At 38.6% G+C, this 23,697-nt stretch overlaps 1 protein-coding gene across 3 annotated transcripts in view; it reads left to right on the top strand.

Annotated features, from left to right (window-relative positions):
• The window catches only part of LOC126334974 (transcription factor E2F6-like), a 66,768-nt gene that overhangs the window by 41,373 nt on the left and 1,698 nt on the right, over window positions 1-23,697 (top strand). For all 3 annotated transcript variants that reach the window (XM_049997763.1, XM_049997764.1, XM_049997765.1), the window contains 2 exons: window positions 14,426-14,574; window positions 14,673-14,943. In XM_049997763.1, the coding sequence (XP_049853720.1) occupies window positions 14,426-14,574; window positions 14,673-14,943 (420 nt within the window). The remainder of the gene's footprint in view (window positions 1-14,425; window positions 14,575-14,672; window positions 14,944-23,697) is intronic.

Raw genomic sequence — 23,697 nt, 5'->3', positions numbered from 1 at the left:
CACAATCTACGATTGGTTGCACCCTATTCCCTCAGTGGCTGTCAGAATAGCCTTTTTAGCATTTTGAATGGGGCCCCCATGCGTACACACTGTGTGCATCTGGTGTCCTTTTCTGCCATTTCTCAGAGGGGTACTTTCATTCATCATACATTTGAACGGACTATGATTAATGGCCCCCCTATGCCGGACAGAACAGATTTCCCCAAAACAGGTAAAGTGGGTCCCACTGGCTCAGTTTCAGTGAAGGGCAGCACCTGAAATTTTTTGTCTAGGTGAATCAGTACAACACCATGAGTCATCCCTGATCCCTGTAGGTCTACCGTTGATATGCCCCTTGCAGACAAATGGATGAGTAATGACCGATCCTGCTGATATATGATTCTGTAGAGAAACAGTTCTATATATCATCACACACAGAAGTTCTCTCCGTCCCCTCTATAAAAATGGGCGCCACATAAGATTAGAAGGCTGAAGAAATTGACATTTTAACCAAGTCATCCATCACAGGTTGCCCAATTCACGTCTGTGACATGTCCTTATTAATACTTCAGTGTGTGAATCTTGTATCTTACTGGAAAATTGATCAGTCAAAAGTCATCTAAATAGTTGTGCAAATAGCTGTGCCTGCAACATGCAGAACTAAGATGTAGTTGTCATAGTCTCGTCAGCTGCAGGAAAAACCATTAACATTCCTCTCCCATGAATTTTATCTCCTGGCACTTGGACAGTTTTCTCCTCCACCACCTCCTCCTCCTCCTGTGCCCTTGTTTCACACTGGTGTAGGGCTGGCATTTATTAACGAATCTTGCATGGTTAATTGAAAGGAGTCATCAGGCACTGACCTGTTGCCACCCTGCTACATCCCGCGATGGAATGTGTTTGCCGAAACTGTCAGTGGGTTGTGTAAATGAGATGGGACGTTTCAGGTAACAACCCAGTATTTATGTAACTGGATGTGAGAAAGTGTAAAAAAACATCCAGACTTGCCAATACACACGGAACCTGGTCATTAATCCGTTGCGCTGATTTGTTCTGGAGCGGCACACCTCCCCATCCTGGAAGTGGCACTTTAACACACATAGCTAACTCCTCAGTTCTTACAACAGTTTCGTCAGCAACATTAGTCGTAGTTAAATCTTTTGCTTCAAATGCTTCCTGCACTAATTGATTGTTCATTCCTCCCCTCTTCCTCCCCCTCTTAAACCCTCTTCCACATTTCGTAGTGGCCAAGTCATAATTGTAGCATCATAAATCCTTTAACTTAAATTAATGATGATGTAAATAAAATAGAAAGAAACTTCCACATAGGAAAAATATATTAAAAACAAAGATTCCAAGACTTACCAAGCGGGAAAGTGCCGGCAGACAGGCACAATGAAGAAAACACACACACAGAATTACTAGCTTTCGCAATCGGTGGTTGCTTCTTCAGGAAAGAGGGAAGGAGAGGGAAAGACGAAAGGATGGGGGTTTTAAGGGAGAGGGTAAGGAGTCATTCCAATCCCGGGAGCGGAAAGACTTCCCTTAGGGAGAAAAAAGGACAGGTGTACACACACACACACACACACACACACACACACACACACACACACACACACACACACACACACACACCCATCCTCACATACAGACATATATGACTGCTTGTGTGTGTGTGTGTGTGTGTGTGTGTGTGTGTGTGTGTGTGTGTGTGTGTGTGTTTTTTAAGTTCAAAAGGAACTGATTACGAGTATATCTATGTGCTTACCAAATGCTTTCTGAAACTTCACACAGATTGTAGTTAATATTGAGAATTTCTTTACGGATTTTGAACTAATTTTAATACATTTAAAATTAGGCACGATTCATACATTCCTGAACATTTGCAGCTATTTATTCTTGTTAAACACCTCTGACTTGTCCTTGCTTCTGTGCCTCGCAAGTACCCATCAAGTTTATCTTTCCTGGCTGCAACATTTAGTCCTCTAGCATGTCCGCCTGTAGCGCTTTCTTCTTCATGCGTGTATCTTAAACTACAGTTAGCAAATGTTCCATTACATTTAGCATAAACTACAGTTAGCAAATGTTCCATTACATTTAGCATGAAGCTCAATTCCTATACATTTTCAGTGCCACTGATGTATCATCAGTGAACAAATAAATATCATGGTGACAGTGAACTTACCTTCCATCTTTGTTGAATTTGACTTCTATTATGAATTTCATTGCAGACAATTATAATTTTCTTTGAAGAAAGGGTGGATTTCCATCTCCTTGTGTGAAAAAAGGAAAAACATTGTTTTATCGCACAGTGTAAACATGTTTCCGTTTTTAGAGTGCCGCAATAAGCTCAGAGACGTGTCGTTTGAATTTTTAATGTGCTTCTCCACTCCATATACAAAACACAGAATGGTTTCACTGTGTGTTTTGTACATGCCAGCCACATTTTTACTCTGATCAAATCTAAGGTGGTAGATTTGATCAAATAAATTTGACAAAAGGTGCGTATAACACTACATCAAATACATTTGACAAAGCAACTTTGCCAAAGAAATATGATATTGTAGTAAGGAGTAATGGTATAACAGAAACTAAATAAAAGTATTGAACATACAGATATAGCCAGGAGATGCAACAGTAGTAACAAAATTGGTTTTATTTACCGACAATAAAAGAATCTCCAAGTCCATCGTGCATAAAATTGGTAAGCAACCTTACAGCAGCTGTTCAGATTTTCATTGTCATTGTGGATGACAATGAAAAGAGTGTTTAATGAAATTTTAGCACTATATAAATGTTTCCCAGCTCCTTGTATCTGTGACTGAACGCAGGTATAAATGGCTGCAGCAATGCATTCCTTTTTGTTCTGAAGAGTATTCCCAAGACTTTGTCATTCTCAGTACAAAGTAGTGATTGGAAACTAATGTTCATCAGTTAAACCAATAAGGTTGGTGTCACTTCAAACTATATTGAATTGACTTAGCGCACAAAGATATTAGGTCTCCTGTTCCTTGAAATTTTGTTTAAATATTTAACTTACTTAAACACTGCATGTAGGTGGTAACCATACCTTTTATATTGTATGTTATCTATAGGTCAAAACCTATTATCCAGTTACTTATGACAGCAAATATGTTACTGGTAATATGTTGTCACATGAAGCAGTGGTTTGTAACTGTGCTATGGGGATTGTTTTGCTAGAAAAACCTGCCAGTACATATTATGTTTCATTGATAGGCAACCATTCATAATACATTCCTAAATCAAGTTGTAACTCTCACAGCTTGTCTTATTGTGTTAAAAAGATCTTAATGGCAACTTGGAGCAATATTGATTAACTTTTGAAATACGGAAAGCAAGGGATTGTGTGACATTTAAGGTGTGTGAGGTATTCACAGTATCAGTAGTAGTGTCGAGACCTATCCCTGGAGGAGGTCATTGTGGAAGATGGAGTTGGTTGCAGCTGGAGATGGGTAATTTGTTTCCCCATACTTCGTCTGTTTTGTGATTTTCCACTCCTGTTTGGTGTATTTTTGCAAACTTTTTTTGAGTGTGTTTCTAAGTTAATTAAGAGTTTTCATCCTCCACCATGAATCCTTGTTCCTTTCATGTGGGTCACTACAGAAAAGTTTCCTTATCCCTAACCAGAACAAAATCCCATATACTTTTCCTGCATTGTTGTTTGGCTGATGGAATCCTGCCAAATGGCCTTACCATAAAATTTTCCATCTCTGACTGCAACCCCTCTTTCCACAATGACCTTCAACTGTTCAGATTCTGCCAGTCCTTAAGCCTCACCAACACAGTCCCACAAAAACATGTCAATCAGGCCCAAATATCCTTGCTGTACCTCCTCTCCATAAGTAAAATTTTCCTGCTGTAAAATTCCAAATTCCTGGATTCCATATCACACAGTGAAACTCATGCCCTCCACGAGCTAGAGCAGCATGCACAATGCTGCCTTAAAAAACATACTACTGTGTTCACTTCCTACTCCTGCCTTGGACTACCACTATCCATCACCTCTACAACCACTTTCAAACATCCACTCACTGCTGACAAATGCTGCCTTGCAGAGCTGCTACATTTACCCAACCCTCAAAAATTCCCTGCTGCTACCACCACACAGAATCCAGGGCCTAGAGATGAAACATTTGTGAACCCTTTCACAAAAAGCTTTAGCCTCACAAAAGTATCCACCCTTTCCAGAGGCCTTGCCTTTTACCCCTCTCGCAAATTCAATTATGCAGGACTTAGTAAAGACCTTCTCTCCTTGTCCTGGTCTGTACAGTGGAAACACTTTTTGCCACCAGCCCTATGAGTGTGTCCTTTTCATAATATTGTCATTATTTGATCTTCGGTTTTCCAAAGGACACAACACATTTAGGGAAACTCAACAAAAGGTATTTACATTCTCAGAGAGAGAGAGAGAGAGAGAGAGAGAGAGAGAGAGAGAGAGAGAGAAGGCAGGCTGCTCAGATTTCTGAGGAACTGCTTGTGGCATATTAACTGCATAGATTTATTGATCTTGCTGTACAACATACACTGACTGTGGGGGTGGGGGTGATCATAACACCAAGGAGGTGTTTTGCCACAAAAACAGAAGTTGGTAGGTGTGTTTTTACATGTGGAAGATGTCTCTTCAGATTTCACACCAGTTGCAGAAAAGTGGTGCTAGTAGTGCCACTACAAGGATGCAATTTAGGTGTGCATTAAATACTCTACGTAACGGTCATGAGTCTTATCTTTGAGGTTAGATGTGGTGTGTTGATAGTCAAGAATGCCTTTAAGATGACAAGAATGTATGGTTGCACAAAGACCAGGCTTCAGACAACCACTTGGCAGTACTGAGAGGCTAGACCATCATGTTTGGCAGATGGATCTGGCCCATTGTACTGCATTTGCAGCAACAATTTGAGCAGCAGCTTGCACCACAGTAACACAACAAACTCACAAATTTGTTACCTCAAGGACAGCTCCAAGCCAGTTGCTCTGTAGCACGCTCTTCACTGGCCCCAAACCACTTTCATTTGCTAATTCAGTGGTATCGAGCGAGAGCTCACTGGAGGGCAGGGTGGATGTCTGTCGTGTTTTCTGATGAAAGCTGATTCTGCTTTGGTGCCAGTGATGCCCTTGTCTTGGCTAGGAGGAGGCCAGTTGAGGACCTCCAACCAAACTTAGTGTGTGCTAGACACACTGGAGGTATGGTCTGCGGTGTGATTTCGTATGACAGCAGGTGCACTCTTGTGGTTATCCCACACATCCTGACAATTGTACGTCAGCCTAGTGATTTGACCTGTTATGCTGCCATTCATGAACAGCATTACAGGCGATGTTTTCCAACAATATAACACTGACCCACATACTGCTGTTGTAACCCACCATGCTCTACAGTGTGCCAACATGTTTCCTTGGCCTGCTCGATCAGCAGATCAGTCTCCAGTTAAGCACATATTTGAAATCAGCTGATGACAACTCCAGTGTCGTCCACAAATAGCATGAACTGTTCCTGTATGTCTGACCAAGTGCAAGAGGCATGGAACCTCATCCCACAAACTTGACGTCTGGCTTCTGTACAACACAATGAATGCATGTTTGCATGCTTGCATTTAAAATGCTGGTGGTTACATCAGTTATTAATGAACCAGCATTTCACATTTGCAATCACTTTTCTCGCCCTTACATTAACTGTAATCTTCCAATGTTAATCACTCAAATATATTACCTGGACAACTGAATTTGCGGAATTTCATTACTGTACATTAATTATTCTTTGGTGTTGGTGGTGATTGTTTTATCTCCCTCAGTGTAGTCTCATTGATTTCTTGTCAGGTCTTACACACATTAATTTCTAGGGAAGCACAAGAACATGGCTGTAGAGAATTACCCATCCAGTGCCACGAAGTCTATTAGTTTTTATGCAATATAACAGTGAATGCATACAGATAATGATCAAAAATTGGTGTCCCAATAACCTAGAGTTACTTAATAATCTGTACAGTCCTATGTGGAATCTCTCTCTCTCTCTCTCTCTCTCTCTCTCTCTCTCTCTCTCTCTCTCTCTCTCTCTCTCTCTCTCTAGAAATTGGACAAACATCTGCTTTTCTGCACAATACATTGGATTGTTGGATTATGTCTCTAACAAGCAGAGGCCACGACGTTGGATCAGAACTTTGGTTCAAACTTCATTCACCTTTAGTAGGCCATTAAAACAACATAATGTGCAAGTAGCAAGGTGCACTACTCCGGCAATTTTGAGAAAATAGCAAGAGTAGTTCTGTGTGTCTGTTACGTAATTGATTTATCTATGCATATGTGCCAGCTGATGTTAAGAGTTTTTGGTGGTAAAGTGCTTAACCTTCGATCTGATGTGACTTACCAAATGAAAGCGCTGGCAGGTTGATAAGACACACAAACATACACACAAAATTCAAGCTTTCGCAACCAACGGTTGCTTCATCAGGAAAAAAGGGAAGGAGAGGAAAAGACGAAAGGATGTGGGTTTTTTTTTTTTTTTTAGGGAGAGGGTAAGGAGTCATTCCAATCCCGGGAGTGGAAAGACTTACCTTAGGAGGAAAAAGGACAGGTACACACACACACACACACACACAAGCGCACGGGCACATGGACACAAGCATATATATATAAACTTCCACATGGGAAAAATATATTAAAAACAAAGATTCCAAGACTTACCAAGCGGGAAAGCACCGTTAGACAGGCACAATACAATAACACACAAACAAAATTTCGAGCATTCGCAACAGGCGGTTGCTTCGTCAGGAAAGAGGGAAGGAGAAGGAAAGATGAAAGGATGTGGGTTTTAAGGGAGAGGGTAAGGAGTCATTCCAATCCCGTTAGCAGAAAGACTTAACGTAGGGGGAAAATCCCACATCCATCCATCCATACATATACAGACACAAGCAGACATATTTCTGCTTTTCTGTCTCAATGAAATTCATTGTATTAAAATTTATATTGTAATATATTGAAGATTACTGCAGCAACCTAGTGTCGCTCCAGTTCTTGGTGGAGCCGAGTCACAAGGGGATGCCCTTTTGTGGTCTGTGATTTTGCTGATCCTTTCTTTTGCCCCTTTTTATATGCATGAGTTAACAGTGATTTTCTTCAATCGTTGGGGATTTTTCACCTGGGTGAGAATTCACAATGAGTGTAAGCTAAGTAAAGGGACCAATACCGTAAAATATTTTCTATAAAACTGAATTGGAATTCCATATGGACCTGATGACTTATTTTTTCAACTCTTTCCCTTGCTTCTCTAAGGCAGGATTGCTTATTACCATTCCTCCATATGGGAATTTGTCAGTCAGACAACAGTATGTCTTTATGAACCTCTTGTGCCAATGGTTTCTTAAAAGTAAAATGTAAAACTTCAGCTTTCCTTTCGCTGCCTTTAATGCCATGCCAGACTAGTCAATGAGTGACTGCATAGAAGCCTTCAACACATCTAATGATTTTATGTGCAACTGCAATTTTTTGTTTTTGTTGGCAAGATCTTTCGTAGAGATATGACATTGAAGTTGGATGCTTTGCACATTGAATTTCTATTAACTTTTGCCTGTAGCACTATACTATAATTTTCTGAAAAATCACATATGACGACAAATTCAGGCTCCATAAGCTTTTCTCTTGTGAAGTTAAGGAATATTCGTTGTTGCTTGGCAATGAAGTCATGCCGAATCAGTCGACATCTTACTACAAAATAAATCTATTAATTCTTCCGAAGTTTTCTGAACAATTTCCAGATTACATTGGTCAACTGACATCCACTGTCGGAACTGAACTTGTTCAATTAAGTTTTCATGAAAAGAGTCTTTTAAAATTTTACACATGACAGTTTCTCCTGGGCAGTATTCACTTTCCCATGTTGCAATCAACTGATGATGGGTCAGTTTGGTCAAACTAGGGCCGTTAGTGAAAAACAAGAGTCTAGAATAATTTTTTTAAACAATGAACCCATCATCATCCCACATTTATATTTTGCCATGTGATTTACAACAGTATGAAGTTATGGAAATATTTTGAAAATTTTCAATTATGTACTTTTTGTAAAAAAAATTAAATCAAAATATCAATTACCATTTTGAAAAAGGTTATTAATTAGATGCTATGTTTCTTTGTCTATCACTGGAAAGAGCAAGAAAAATGCTGCAAAATGACACCTTTTCCAGTTCTCTAGCTCAATTAGGGCAGTTCCTAGGGCAATTTAAAAAAGGTCCGTTCACACATTTTTGGCTGCTTTTTGAAAAGTTTACGTAGCCATATTTCAGGAATGGTTTGAGATAAAAAATTGGAATTTGGTATTTTTCTTAGTCTCAGTGCCCACTATAAGTATACCAACTTTCAGCAAAATCTAAGAGGGCGAGGTAAGATAGGTGTGTTGATTTGACATGGAATGACTCTTCTGTTCTTGATACACTTATTCTGGCCATACTTCTTCAGAGCATGATTTTCAATTTTAACTTCACCCACAATTCCTATGTTGTTGTTGTCTTCAGTCCTGAGACTGGTTTGATGCAGCTCTCCATGCTTCATCTCCCAGTACCTACTGCAACCTACATCCTTCTGAATCTGCTTAGTGTACCCATCTCTCGGTCTCCCTCTATGATTTTTACCCTCCACGCTGCCCTCCAACGCTAAATTTGTGATCCCTTGATGCCTCAAAACATGTCCTACCAACCGATCCCTTCTTCTAGTCAAGTTGTGCCACAAACTTCTCCCCAATCCTATTCAATACCTCCTCATTAGTTACGTGATCTATCCACCTTATCTTCAGCATTCTTCTGTAGCACCACATTTCGAAAGCTTCTATTCTCTTATTGTCCAAACAAGTTATCGTCCATGTTTCACTTCCATACATGGCTACACTCCAAACAAATACTTTCAGAAATGACTTCCTGATACATAAATCTATATTCGATGTTAACAAATTTCTCTTCTTCAGAAATGCTTTCCTTGCCATTGCCAGTCTACATTTTATATCCTCTCTACTTCGACCATCATCAGTTATTTTACTTCCTAAATAGCAAAACTCCTTTACTACTTGAAGTGTCTCATTTCCTAATCTAATTCCCTCAGCATCACCCGATTTAATTTGACTACATGCCATTATCCTCGTTTTGCTTTTGTTGATGTTCATCTTATATCCTCCTTTCAAGACACTGTCCATTCCGTTCAACTGCTCTTCCAAGTCCTTTGCCGTCTCTGACAGAATTACAATGTCATCGGCGAACCTCAAAGTTTTTACTTCGTCTCCATGAATTTTAATACCTACTCCAAATTTTTCTTTTGTTTCCTTTACTGCTTGCTCAATATACAGATTGAATAACATCGGGGAGAGGCTACAACCCTGTCTCACTCCTTTCCCAACCACTGCTTCCCTTTCATGCCCCTCGACTTTTATGACTGCCATCTGGTGTCTGTACAAATTGTAAATAGCCTTTCGCTCCCTGTATTTTACCCCTGCCACCTTTAGAATTTGAAAAAGAGTATTCCAGTCAACATTGTCAAAAGCTTTCTCTAAGTCTACAAATGCTAGAAACGTAGGTTTGCCTTTCCTTAATCTATCTTCTAAGATAATTTGTAGGGTCAGTATTGTCTCACGTGTTCCAATGTTTCTACAGAATCCAAACTGATCTTCCCCGAGGTCGGCTTCTACCAATTTTTCCATTCGTCTGTAAAGAATTCGTGTTAGTATTTTGCATTCATGACTTATTAAACTAATAGTTCAGTAATTTTCACATCTGTCAACACCTGCTTTATTTGGGATTGGAATTATTATATTCTTCTTGAAGTCTGAGGGTATTTCGCCTCTCAAATGCATCTTGCTCACCAGATGCTAGAGTTTTGTCAGGACTGGCTCTCCTAAGGCTGTCGGTAGTTCTAAAGGAATGTTGTTTACTCCTGGAGCCTTGTTTCAACTCAGGTCTTTCAGTGCTCTGTCAAACTCTTCACGCAGTATTGTATCTCCCATTTCATCTTCATCTACATCCTCTTCCATTTCCATAATATTGTCCTCAAGTACATCACCATTGTATAGACCCTCTATATATTCTGTCCACCTTTCTGCTTTCCCTTCTTTGCTTACAACTGCATTTCCATCTGAGCTCTTGATATTCATACAAGTGGTTCTCTTTTCTCCAAAGGTCTCTTTAATTTTCCTGTAGGAAGTATCTATCTTACCCCTAGTGAGATAAGCCTCTACATCCTTACATTTGTCCTCTAGTCATGCCTGCTTAGCCATTTTGCACTTCCTGTCAATCTCATTTTTGAGACATTTGTATTCCTTTTTGCCTGCTTCACTTACTGCATTTTTGTATCTTCTCCTTTCATCAATTAAATTCAGTATTTCTTCTGTTACTAAAGGATTTCTAGCAGCCCTTGTCTTTTTGCCTACTTTATCTTCTGCTGCCTTCACTACTTCATCCCTCAGAGCTACCCATTCTTCTTCTACTGTATTTCTTTCCCCTATTCCTGTCAATTGTCCCCTTATGCTCTCCCTGAAACTCTGTACAACCTCTGGTTCTTTCAGTTTATCCAGGTCCCATCTCCTTAATTTCCCACATTTTTGCAGTTTCTTCAGTTTTAATCTACAGGTCATAACCAATAGATTGTGGTCCGAGTCCACATCTGCCCCTGGAAATGTCTTACAACTTAAAACCTGGTTCCTAAATCTCTGTCTTACCATTATATAATCTATTTGATACTTTTTAGTATCTCCAGGGTTCTTCCACGTATACAACCTTCTTTCATGGTTCTTAAACCAAGTGTTAGCTATGATTAAGTTGTGCTCTGTGCAAAATTCTACTAGGCGGCTTCCTCTTTCATTTCTTAGCCCCAATCCATATTCACCTACTATGTTTCCTTCTCTCCCTTTTCCTACACTCGAATTCCAGTCACCCATTACTATTAAATTTTCGTCTCCCTTCACTATCTGAACAATTTCTTTTATTTCATCGTACATTTCTTCAATTTCTTCATCATCTGCAGAGCTAGTTGGCATATAAACTTGTACTACTGTAGTAGGTGTTGGCTTCGTATCTATCTTGGCCACAATAATGTGTTCACTATGCTGTTTGTAGTAGCTTACCCGCATTCCTATTTTCCTATTCATTATTAAACCTACTCCTGCTTTACCCCTATTTGATTTTGTGTTTATAACCCTGTAGTCACCTGACCAGAAGTCTTGTTCCTCCTGCCACCGAACTTCACTAATTCCCACTATATGTCCATAATATTGGAACTAAATGATGTCCATTCATTGTCTAAGTAGGATGTAGTAACTTAAGTAACCATTGTCATTATATCATGATCACTTCTCCTTGTTCTGAGCGAGATGCACACTGTTTAGCAAACTGAACTTCTACGACAGTTCAAACCCGTGTCTGCAGATTTTGATTTTCTGCGATTTCCCTAAATCGCTCAAGGCAAGTGCTGGGATGGTTCCTTTGAAAGAAAAAGGCCAATTTTCTTCTCCATCCATTCTTAATCCGAGCTTGTGCTCGGTCTCTAGCGACCTTTTTGTTGACTGGATGTTAAAAAGACTAATCTTCTCCTCCAATAATCCTTGTCTCCATACTGACACTGTTGGTGAGGTCAAGCTTGTTAGTGCATGCCTGTGAACAACATTGGAAACTAATTGTGAAACTTTTGTATCTAGCTTTCGTAATTGCCAGTGAAGAGTTTGCTTGATGCAGTATTTATTTCAAGTTAAGGAAATATTCTTAAAACATTCTATACCATTCCTTTCAGCTCCCTCCCTGTCTTTACTCTTCTCTGTATCCTGTTCCTGGTCCTCTTTCCTTTTGTCCTTTCTGTTCCTTCCAGCAATCCCATGCCCTAACCAGGTCCTGCAAACAGTTGTTGCCCCAGTCTGAATGTAATGGTAGCAGAGAATAGTGTGTATTCGAAAGTGTGACACATTAGAGGTATCTTTGCACACCACGGAAATGGGCAATACTATTGGCAATTTGTAAAAAAAAAAAAAAAAAAAAAAAACTGTATTTATAAGAGGCTTGTCAGTCAACTTGGAAGATAAAATTGAGTGTTCAAGGAAGCACTTAGGAAAGTAGTTCTGGCAGTGTGTAGTAGTCGGGGGGAGAGGGGGGGGGGTCGGAAGAGAGATGAAAACACAGAGATAATTGTATGAAGGAATTTCAGTATAAAATACATGCAAAAGTGATAAGGAATAGTAACAACTACATCTACATGGCTACTCTGCAATTTACACTTAAGTGCCTGGCAGGGGGTTCATTCAATCATTTTCATACTAGTATTCTACCATTCCACTCTCGAATGTCACATGGGAAATCTTTCCATTTGAGCTCTGATTTCTTTTACTTTATTATGATGATCACACCTACGTCGATGGGTGTCAACAAAATATTTTCGCATTCAGAAGAGAAAGTTAGTGATCGAAATTTCATAAATATATCTCGCCGCAAAGAAAGCCGTCTTTGTTTCAGTGACTGCCACCCCAACTCGTGTATCATATCAGGGACACTCTCAACCCTGTTGTGCAATAACATGAAGCAAGCTGCCCGTCTTTGCTCTTTTTCAATGTACTCCGTCAATCCTACCTGGTAAGGATCCCGTACTTCACAGCAATATTCCAGCAGAGGATGGACAAGTGTAATGTAGACTGTCTCTTTAGTGAACCCATCTTCTAAGTGTTCTGCCGACAAAGTGCAGTTTTTGTTTCACCTTCCCCACAATATTATCTGTGTGGTCTGTCCAATTTAAGTTGCTTGTAGTTGTAATTCCTAAGTATTTAGTTGAATTGACAGCGCTTAGATTTGTGCGATTTATTGTATACCCAAAAGTTATCTGATTTCTTTTAGTACCCATGTGGATGATCTTGCACTTTTCTTTGATTAGTGCTAATTGCCACTTTGCACCATACAGAAATTCTATCTAGATCATTTTGTAATTGGAATTGATCCTCTGATGATTTTATTAGACGGTAAACTACAGCATCATCTGCAAACAATCTAAGGGGGCTGTTCAGATTATGACCTAGATCATTTATATAAATCAGGAACAGCAGAGGGCTTATGACACTACCATTGTGGAATGCCAGATGTCACTTCTGTTCTACTCTATGATTTACCGTCTGTCACTACAAACTGCGACCTCTCTGAGAGGAAATCACGAATCCAGTCACACAACTGAGACGATACTCCATATGCACGCAATTTGATTAATAGCCGCTTGTGAGAAATAGTATCAGAAGCCTTCTGGAAATCTAGGAGTATAGAATCAATCTGAGATCCCTTATCGACAGCACTCATTACTACGTGGGAATAAAGAGCTAGCTGTGTTGCACAAGAATGATATTTTCTGAATCCATGTTGATTATGTATCAGTAAGTCATTTTCTTCAAAGTGATTCATAATGTTAAGAGTACAGTACATGCTCCAAAATCCTACTGCAAATTGAGATCAGTGATACGGGTCTGTAATTTAATGGGTTACCCCTATTTCCTTTATTGAATATTGTGTGACCTGTGCTATTTTCCAGTCTTTAGGAACAGACCTTTCGTTAAGTGAGTGGTTGTATATGATTGCTAAGAAAGGCGCTATTGTGTCTGCATTCTCTGAAAGGAACTTTATTGGTATTTCCTCTGGACTGGAAGACATGCCTTTTTTAAGTGATTTGAGTTATTTCACAACACCTGAGACATCTACTTTTATTTATGTCACTCATGCTAACAGCTGTCCTCATTCCGAATTCTGGAATATTTACTTTGTCTTATTTCGTGAAGGAATTATGGAAAATCGTATTTAGTAACTCCACTTTAGTGGCACCATCATCGGTAACATTTCCATCCCTGTGACGCAGTGACAGTATTGACTGTTTTTTGCCACTGGTGTACTTTACATATGACCAGAACAGTAGAAGGAAAGTAGAATTAAGCCACAAAGTACAACTTATCATTGTAAAGGGCATGGTAAAACAAAAAAGAATAGTGGTGAAACTGTGTGAACGGAAATTGTGTAGGAACTGCTGATGCCCAAAGACACTGTTTCTGCTGTTAGAAGTATTGATAACCCAAAATTTGAAATAGTCTCTTCTTACTAACAAGCAAACATAACTGTGCAGTTAATAAACCACATTTAGATATTTTGTGTAGCAATAAAAACAGACTATCCTCGGTTTTACAAGAATATCAGTTTTGTCAACTTTCATTCTACTAATTGTAAAGTATCCAGCAGAAAAATCATTGTGAAACAACAGATTGTTTAGGATATTGCATAAGACCCTCACAATTATATATCCTAAATTATTGTCTGCTGGTATTACAGAATTAATATAGTGATGTTAAACAACAAAGTATCTTGTATGATAATGATCTCAGTGAGGCAAATTTCTTTTGAGAGTGCAGAATGTTTTGTTTCTATCTGCATCATTACAACTTTCTTCACAGAGGCCAATCTTCGCCAAATGAGTGAAAATAAACGTTACGCTTACATCACATACCAAGATTTAAGGAGCATTGCAGAATACCGCCAACAAATGGTGATGGCTATCAAAGCTCCGCCAGAAGCAAAACTTGAAGTACCATCGGCAAGTGAGGTTAGTATGCCGTAAATTTCAGGTTTTAGCCACTTAATGTATTTACATGACTAATAATTTTCATCTACCATTTTTCTCTCTTATTTTTTTTCATGTAGGGCTTGACAATGCATATGAAGAGCCAGCATGGTGAAATTGAGGTTTTCCTTTGTCCAGAAGAACCAGCACCTCAACCCACTCCTGAGCCTGTAGCCTCATGTAGTGCTGGGGAATTTGGTCTTGGTCTTGACAGTCTGGAACTGTCAGAAGATTTTGTAATTAAGGAAGAAGATCCAATAGGAAGGGAATGTGACGAAGACATATTACCAGGTCCCAGCAGCCTTGGTCCTCTTATGGGAGGCAAGCAGTCAGATCCACATCTTCCTACAGGTAACCAATCAAAAATTAATTTACACCATTTTTATTGTAGAATATATTTTTTCTTTGTGTATATGTGTGTGCATGCGCAATAAACATGTATTCAATCACGATACGAACATACCTTGTGTGTCTTGTACAAAAATGCCTTCAATCACTTTATTTCTGGAGTTATATTGTCATTCGTTAAATAATCAGACTAAGCGCTGTTGATGTAACACAACAACAATAATAATAGTGTGTGATAAATTGAACACCCATAAACTAAGAGTGTTCAGCAAATATATCATTACGTAGTAAATGCTTGGAAGAAAATAGCGTAAAGTGACTGTAGTTAAGTTTTTCCCAAAAACTGGGCATGAAAAAGTCATCAGAGTACTGGTATCCCTGGAGAGATACACAATATTATGACAGGATATTACTCGATGTTGGGAACCTCTGTAATCTACATTTTGTAATAAATGCTAATATAGATACAAATTTTATCTCAAAATACAAAAAAACACACAATTATCTAGCAGCTGCTGTTTCATTGTGAACTGTATCCAAGTGGACTATTTTTCAGAGATGGTTTTAAATAAAAATATCGAAAATGTAACTAATTTTTGGTTGCTGCTGTTGCACGTCATCTGGCTAAGCCCAGTTTGAAAAGATCGTGTGCATAAGAATGTATGTGCAAAATATAAGGTGCACGAATGCTATGACTTACCATTGTGCTTTAGGCGTAAGTTTCTCCCGTATCTCAAGTGCAAATATAGGTATAAAAAGTAGACGTTTAATGTGGCTCTTTCAGGCAGCAGGTGTTGTGCACTGTGGTTGTCAAATTCCAGTAGAGGATGGGCCTCAGCTACCTTGTTGACAGCATAGCCAGTATTTGTGTGGTAGCTGTTACCAGATGATTTGTGTTTTGCCTCCATTGTTTTCTTTTCTTATTTTGAAATCCTGGTCCATCGTGAAATTCCGTTATGGCCCTGACGACATTAGAAGAGATCAGCAATCCCTGTAACCATGTGTCAGTTCTGCGGGGGATTGTAGACCACTGGTTTAGGCTGCTGCCCTGCGAGGGGATGTGGGGTTTGTTTCACCACTCTGCTCCTTGCCCCTCCAGCAGTCGTCGTCGTTTGTTGACACCCACGGCTGACTGCCAGTTTACAATGTCCACACTATACAGTATAGTGACTGAAAAACAAAACCTTGAAATGTTTTTGACTGTATGGAAATAAGAGTTATTTTTTATTGTACTTCAACACTAAATGCCATGTCAGTTCTATCTGTAATGTTGTCTAGTGTGGTGCGCATTGCTGTGAATGCCCATGAAAGATTGAAGTATGTTCTGCAGTTTTTGCAGTTATAGAGTTATGGGATTGGGTGGGTGGGGGGGGGGGGGGGGAATGATCTCCAGAAATACTGTAAATCAGATAAGTTAACCGGTGTGAAAGTGTTGTTGCTTCTCAACAGAAACAATCATCTGTTGAAAGAAATAGAGCAAGAAGGAGTAAAAGTACAAAGACCATTTTGGAAAGGGGGGAAAACACTTGAAGTTTCTGCTAAACCATCATTAAAGTATAAAAGCTCCCCCATCACCAGAAAATTATTTCAAAGCATTAATGCATAATCTTCAGTCCATAGCATGATGACAACCTTTTAAATTTGTACGTCTCATATTTACACACAGACAATATTATGAAAAGGACAGGCTGCTACTCCCTGTATAGTGGAGATGTTAAGCAGCAGAGAGGCACAATAAAAGGTTGCTAAACAAGTAATCTTCCATCTAAAAGGCCTTTCACACACACACACACACACACACACACACACACACACACACACACGTTCATATTAATGCAAATGCAGTTCACTCACTTGACCCCTGTCTCTGGTTGCAGAGGCCACACAAAAACTACATCCAAATTTCTCCAAAAATAGCTGCTACATTTTCAGGTCCTACTCATTGTAAACAGTGTAAGTCAGCACAGGGTCTGTTTTGAGTGACTCTCAGTATTGTTTTTTCTAAATGTTAATGTTACAAAACTGCTGTTTGCTCTGCTATAAGGTGACCTCATTTTTGCTCTCAGGGAAATAATCTTAAAATCAGTAATTTTGCTACTGCTGCTGTCCCACTTATGCTGTCGGTTGCAATGTCTTTCAGTGGGAAAATATTTTTATGCAGGTGACTGTAGTTGTGGCAAATTATCACACATTTGAAGAACTGCAGTTTTCCTCTTTCTTTTTCCTGTACTACAGTTGAGCTGGAGGAAGAAAGCTGTTACTTCTCTAAGTGCACTTTTCTTCATAGAACTGCTTTAAGTTTACAATACATTGAATGAGATTGGTATGTATCCCTGGGCTTATGTGTATTGTTCATATTAATGCAGATAAGAAATACACAGCATTGCCATATTTATTTCAGGATAGTTAAATCTGCACATTCTTTTTAAGTGTGCTGAATGCTGATGTTAACTTTGTCATCTCCCAATAATAACCACTTCTTTCTGACTGTTCATTGAAAGAAAACAGTGAGGTAATATATAGTTACATGTACACTTGAATCAACATTTATAATAGAAGGCAAAATTGTGTTAATGATGCAGGTTGTTTTGTTTCTTCTTTGGTGCATTCCATTTGTTTTTTACTAATAGTAGAGTTAATTATCTAAATTCAAAGAAATGACTTTTGACTGTAAAATTCTATTAAGGACACATTTTTTTTACAGGACATGGAAAAAATTACATTCTTAAAGTTCGAAATTCTTGTTTCCGTAGAGAAATAATTCTATTTCCAAGTTATTGCATTCATATGATAAACATTTGACATTGAATGTCTCTTGGCAGCTGCTGCTGTAAAGCTCTTAAATGGAGGTGGTTCTTTGAATTTTGACATCGTAAATGATATGCCGGATTGTTACTTTGTGTGAACATATGTTCTCTCTCCCTTTCACATTGTAGTTCTTCCTCATCATCTGATATTACTCTCTATACTGCTTTGTTTTCCAAGCTGAGTTCTTTCTCAATGCACTAAACATCCAGAGTCCTTGGTTTGCATGACATTGCTTTTCGTTCTGTTGCCAGCCTTCTTTCCTTCCTACTCCTGTGTCCATTGTTATATTTGTGTGCATACTGCTTTATACAGCCAGTTTTTGAGAAAAAATTGTAGACTTGAAAATAAAAATTTATTGATTAATTGTTGCTTGTTGATAGGCAAGTGCCTAACTGTTAATGGATATATCAAATTTAAGTTCTGTTGAAACTGTGTTCAAATGTTGGATTAAAATAATGGCCTGCTATAATCACTAACTGCACTTTCTGGAGGAAAACTACTGTACTGATGTGGTAGTGCCAGATCTCTGCCTGTGACTTTGTGTTGTCCTTCATAACCACATCACAGACAGAGTTCTAGTTACTACGAGATCAAAACCTATTGCTGGAATTTTGTACATACCTCTTTCCAGCCTGCAAACTTTTAATTATTTACATGGTTTGTAGAAGAATCTTGGTGTTTTGCTCATAACTTTCTTCTTACAGTTAGGACAGTCTATATTTCAAAGAAATTGTATAATAAATGTATTATTTGTGTTGTGATCTGTAATGCACATTGTTAAAATTCCTTAAAAAGCCTTTGGAAGAGATGAATCAGTGTGATTGACTTCATAGTTTTTGTTCTTAAAACAGAAAAGATGAAAAAAGAAATAGGTGCCAATACTGACAACATACTAAGAAAAACCTCTTAAATATGAAATCAGAAAGGGAAACAAGGTCTAATATAGAGACAATACTTATGAAGATGTTAAAGAAGACAATGGGAACTCAAAAGGTGGTACAGCTAATAAAACAAAGAGTTGGGTTAATGAAAGTTTTGGTCATGCCCTATTTTGAGTGTATGGAAGGTAAAAATACTTAGTCAAGAAACAAATGCCAAGGCCCTTTTTATCTTCTATGCCATGCCAAGCAATAAGAGATTGGATGTTGTTGGTATATAAAATTTGTTTGTTTGGGACTGATTTTGATTTAAGTATGGTTGGTACAAAATATTGTTCAAAGTTACCTTTACATTAGTTTTATAACTGTCATGTTTGCGTGTGGTAAAGAGCCATATTTTGTGTTTATATGCTGTACTGTGGTCAGTCATATCAGTAATCCTAAATTCTGAAATTCATTCTCAGCGAGTCTAATAAATCTTAATAGGAGTCTGTGCTTTGTCACCCATGGATTTATGTTACCAGGAGTAAATAATACTCTGCCAACTACTTTTAAAATTAAAAAAAAAATAGCTGATAGAGTTTTAGAACAACCTCTTGTGATTGTGCGATAATATTAGTGAATGTTGAAACACAGATTCAAATTGGTACTATTAGCTTAAAGGTTTATGTACTGTAAGAGCAGTTTAATATTGTAAGAAGAGCAAACACCAATTGTGATTGCACTAGTTACCATGCCTGATTTGCAAATTATAAATGGAGAAATGGAGAGAGTATATTAATATAAAACTGAGGAATATCATCATCTTATAGATGCAGTATAGTATGGTAACGAATGGAGGCATAATTCTTCACAATAACTAGCCTGAGGAAAGAAATAACAGAAACTTAATTTCTATTTTGAACAACTGTAGCAGGCACCCCTTTTCAAAATTAACCAAATAAGATGATTACTTCAAAAAGGCTAGGGTAAACCCTATTGCCAACATTTTTAGTAATCTGGTGAAACCCTGTGTGACACTGTCCAGGTAGAGATTTAAATTGAGTTTACAACTTGATAAAAATTAACATTGGTGTAAAATTAAAGAATAAAAAAGGGGAATCTTTGAGAATGTGAAATCTTAATACACTAAGGAAATTTAATGTTTCAGTTATCACTACCTCCAGTACAAACCTTGATGGTAGTTCCTATAAAGGAGGGGGGGGGGGGGGGGAAGGTTGCCAACTCCAGCCCCATACTGTCGTTGCCTCAGGTTCGATTGTCATGGTGTCTCAGATCGCATCATTTTCAGTCCAGATATGTTAAATCACATTAGAGGCTTAACAAAGATATTGACAAGTGTCATGTTCAAAGAGACACGTAAACACACAAACTGGCCAGTGTGTGTGATGCAACTAAACACATTCTTTAGGACCCCTTCCCCAACCCCTCCATCCCACCCCATGCAATAATTGATTGTTGAAGTGTTTACTCTCAAAAAAAAAAAGATACCCTAGCATAACATTAGGAGTCGATGGCTGAGTGAATATTAAGCTAACAAATAGGGAAATTTTCAGCATGTAGATTGTCTGTCAAAAAGGTAGATTGGTCCTCGTAATGGAGTGTTAATAGTGGGTAAAAGAAATAATAGTTAAACCAGCAGCCAAGTTACCAACTGATAAGCAGTCCTCATTGGGATTTGGTTGCAGATTATAGGCGATAGGTTCCAAACAAAGAAAGAGTAATAGCAAGAAAGATAAGAGCAAATAAAAAAATTACCTTTAAACCGGTTAATTGAATGCAAATAGTAATCAAAATCTTTTGATTAGGTTTAGAAATAAAAACAATTGTTGCATTTGACAAGACTCAAACCTATGACCTTTTGCATGTGAGATTTGTACACTATCCACTTTGCTATGACATCACACTCTAGAATCCTATGTACATTTATGTCTCTGGTGGCCTAATCGAAATGAGTTGTAGCCTTTAAAAATTAGGCTTTTTGCAGTGATGTGTGAAGTTTACCTAACGTAACCTGATTTCTGAAGTGGTTTTGAATCTCATCTTGTACAGAAGTATCCAATATTGTTTGGTTCGGGCCGTGCATGAAATGTGTGTTGTAAGCATCTTTTGGGGGGGGGGGGGGGGGGGTTATGTGTGATGGAATGAAATGGGCAGATCCAGGATTTGGATCCAAACACATCAAGAAAAGGTGTCTGACAAGGAATTGGAAGTGAACTGATCAATTGTTACGGCAGTTCGGCAACAGTGAGCAGTTCGGGCATGAAAGTGTGTGTTCTCTGATTGGAGGAAACCAGCTCTAATGTGTGAAGTGTCAGCTATCAGATAATTTTAATTGAAGTATGGAAACTTACGTGACTGAACTTTTGTAGACTCAAATAACTGACGTAGACAGACTTGTACAAGTGTCTTATATCCCTAACATTGAACCGAGCATGGTGGTGCAGTGGTTAGCATACTGGACTCACATTCAGGGCGACTACAGTTCAAATCCACGTCCGGCCATCCAGGTCCCCCCTCCAAGTCACTTATGGTAAATGCAGGGTGGTTCCTTTCAAAGGGCACGACCCATTTTCTTCCCCATCCTTCCCTAATACAAGCTTGTGCTCGGTCTCTAATGACTTTGTTATCAAAGGGATGTTAAACACTGATTTCCTCCTCATCCCTAACATTTATTATTTGTGGCATCCTGAAGCATATTCTGTACTCAAACATGATAATTGTCAAGAAGTTGTGCCTTCTCTCCTTAAATAGCAAAATTTGGGAAACACTATTTTATTGGAAAACAGATCCCTCTTTTAACACAGGATGTAGAATAGCCAGCACTCGAGATATTCACGTGGTGGTGGTGGTGGTGGTGGTGGTGGTGGTGGTGGTGGTGGTGGACTGAGGGTATTTCCATTTCATTTAATGAAGTTAATCTCATTAAAGGGGATAAACATAACAAAATCTTGATAGATAAAAAAATCACTCTTGATGTAAGAGCTTATTGGATTATTTCAGTATGTAGGTGCACTCATCAGAAATATGAAAAGATGCAAACCTCTATTCAAGATTGATGAAGGTAAATGGAAGATTTAGGTATGTTGAGAGAATTTTAGGAGAAAGGTCAGTCTCCCTCTTAGAAAACCACAAAAAATACTTTTGACAACATTTTTGTTATTGGATTACATTTCCATCGTTCAGGCCCTTACTAAGGTGACATTGACGAAGACAAAGGTTTCATAAGTGATTCTATGGCAAGGGGAACTTATAGATGGTCAAGAAATTTAAACAGGAATCATGAGAAAAAACACTGTTCTTGCATACCACTGCTATAATTAACACAATATTTCCTTAGTTTGCCAAATTTTTGGGGGGGGGGGGGGGTTATGTGTGATGGAATGAAATGGGCAGATCCAGGATTTGGATCCAAACACATCAAGAAAAGGTGTCTGACAAGGAATTGGAAGTGAACTGATCAATTGTTACGGCAGTTCGGCAACAGTGAGCAGTTCGGGCATGAAAGTGTGTGTTCTCTGATTGGAGGAAACCAGCTCTAATGTGTGAAGTGTCAGCTATCAGATAATTTTAATTGAAGTATGGAAACTTACGTGACTGAACTTTTGTAGACTCAAATAACTGACGTAGACAGACTTGTACAAGTGTCTTATATCCCTAACATTGAACCGAGCATGGTGGTGCAGTGGTTAGCATACTGGACTCACATTCAGGGCGACTACAGTTCAAATCCACGTCCGGCCATCCAGGTCCCCCCTCCAAGTCACTTATGGTAAATGCAGGGTGGTTCCTTTCAAAGGGCACGACCCATTTTCTTCCCCATCCTTCCCTAATACAAGCTTGTGCTCGGTCTCTAATGACTTTGTTATCAAAGGGATGTTAAACACTGATTTCCTCCTCATCCCTAACATTTATTATTTGTGGCATCCTGAAGCATATTCTGTACTCAAACATGATAATTGTCAAGAAGTTGTGCCTTCTCTCCTTAAATAGCAAAATTTGGGAAACACTATTTTATTGGAAAACAGATCCCTCTTTTAACACAGGATGTAGAATAGCCAGCACTCGAGATATTCACGTGGTGGTGGTGGTGGTGGTGGTGGTGGTGGTGGTGGACTGAGGGTATTTCCATTTCATTTAATGAAGTTAATCTCATTAAAGGGGATAAACATAACAAAATCTTGATAGATAAAAAAATCACTCTTGATGTAAGAGCTTATTGGATTATTTCAGTATGTAGGTGCACTCATCAGAAATATGAAAAGATGCAAACCTCTATTCAAGATTGATGAAGGTAAATGGAAGATTTAGGTATGTTGAGAGAATTTTAGGAGAAAGGTCAGTCTCCCTCTTAGAAAACCACAAAAAATACTTTTGACAACATTTTTGTTATTGGATTACATTTCCATCGTTCAGGCCCTTACTAAGGTGACATTGACGAAGACAAAGGTTTCATAAGTGATTCTATGGCAAGGGGAACTTATAGATGGTCAAGAAATTTAAACAGGAATCATGAGAAAAAACACTGTTCTTGCATACCACTGCTATAATTAACACAATATTTCCTTAGTTTGCCAAATTTTTTGAACCTATTCCTTATGTCATATCTGAAAATTTACATTATAGTGAACTGGTTTCTGGAGGAGCTAATGGAAGTGCATTATCCTCACAAATAATAAAATATACTAAACCAGCAAGAGATTTTAGAAGCATGTTAATGCACTTGTTTATTGTGTTGTCCTGTAACAGTTATGCATTTGTGATATTTTAAGGTGCCTACTGAGAAGGGCCTGTGTCTATTAATGAAAAATATAAATAGACACATGTGGTGCCCTTTGCTTTGCTCTGTGCCCTGAGCTTAGTTGGAGCCTGTGTATGCTACGTATATTATTACCGTAGCACCATGGGATTCAGCTGAGTTCGGGATTGCTTAGACTGCCGTGTTACTGACACAACTGCTTGCTTTGGGAGCTCATTTACTTTCTGCTGCATGGCATCTTGTCTTTTGTTAAAGCTTGTAATGCTTGCATGTATGGGTACGTATGTATGTTAAATCTAACATTCAGATGAC

The sequence above is a fragment of the Schistocerca gregaria genome, chromosome 2 (genome assembly GCF_023897955.1).
Source record: "Schistocerca gregaria isolate iqSchGreg1 chromosome 2, iqSchGreg1.2, whole genome shotgun sequence".
Classification (NCBI taxonomy): domain Eukaryota; kingdom Metazoa; phylum Arthropoda; class Insecta; order Orthoptera; family Acrididae; genus Schistocerca; species Schistocerca gregaria.
Note: the sequence above shows the minus strand (reverse complement) of the source record. Positions and strands in the feature narration are given on the sequence as shown.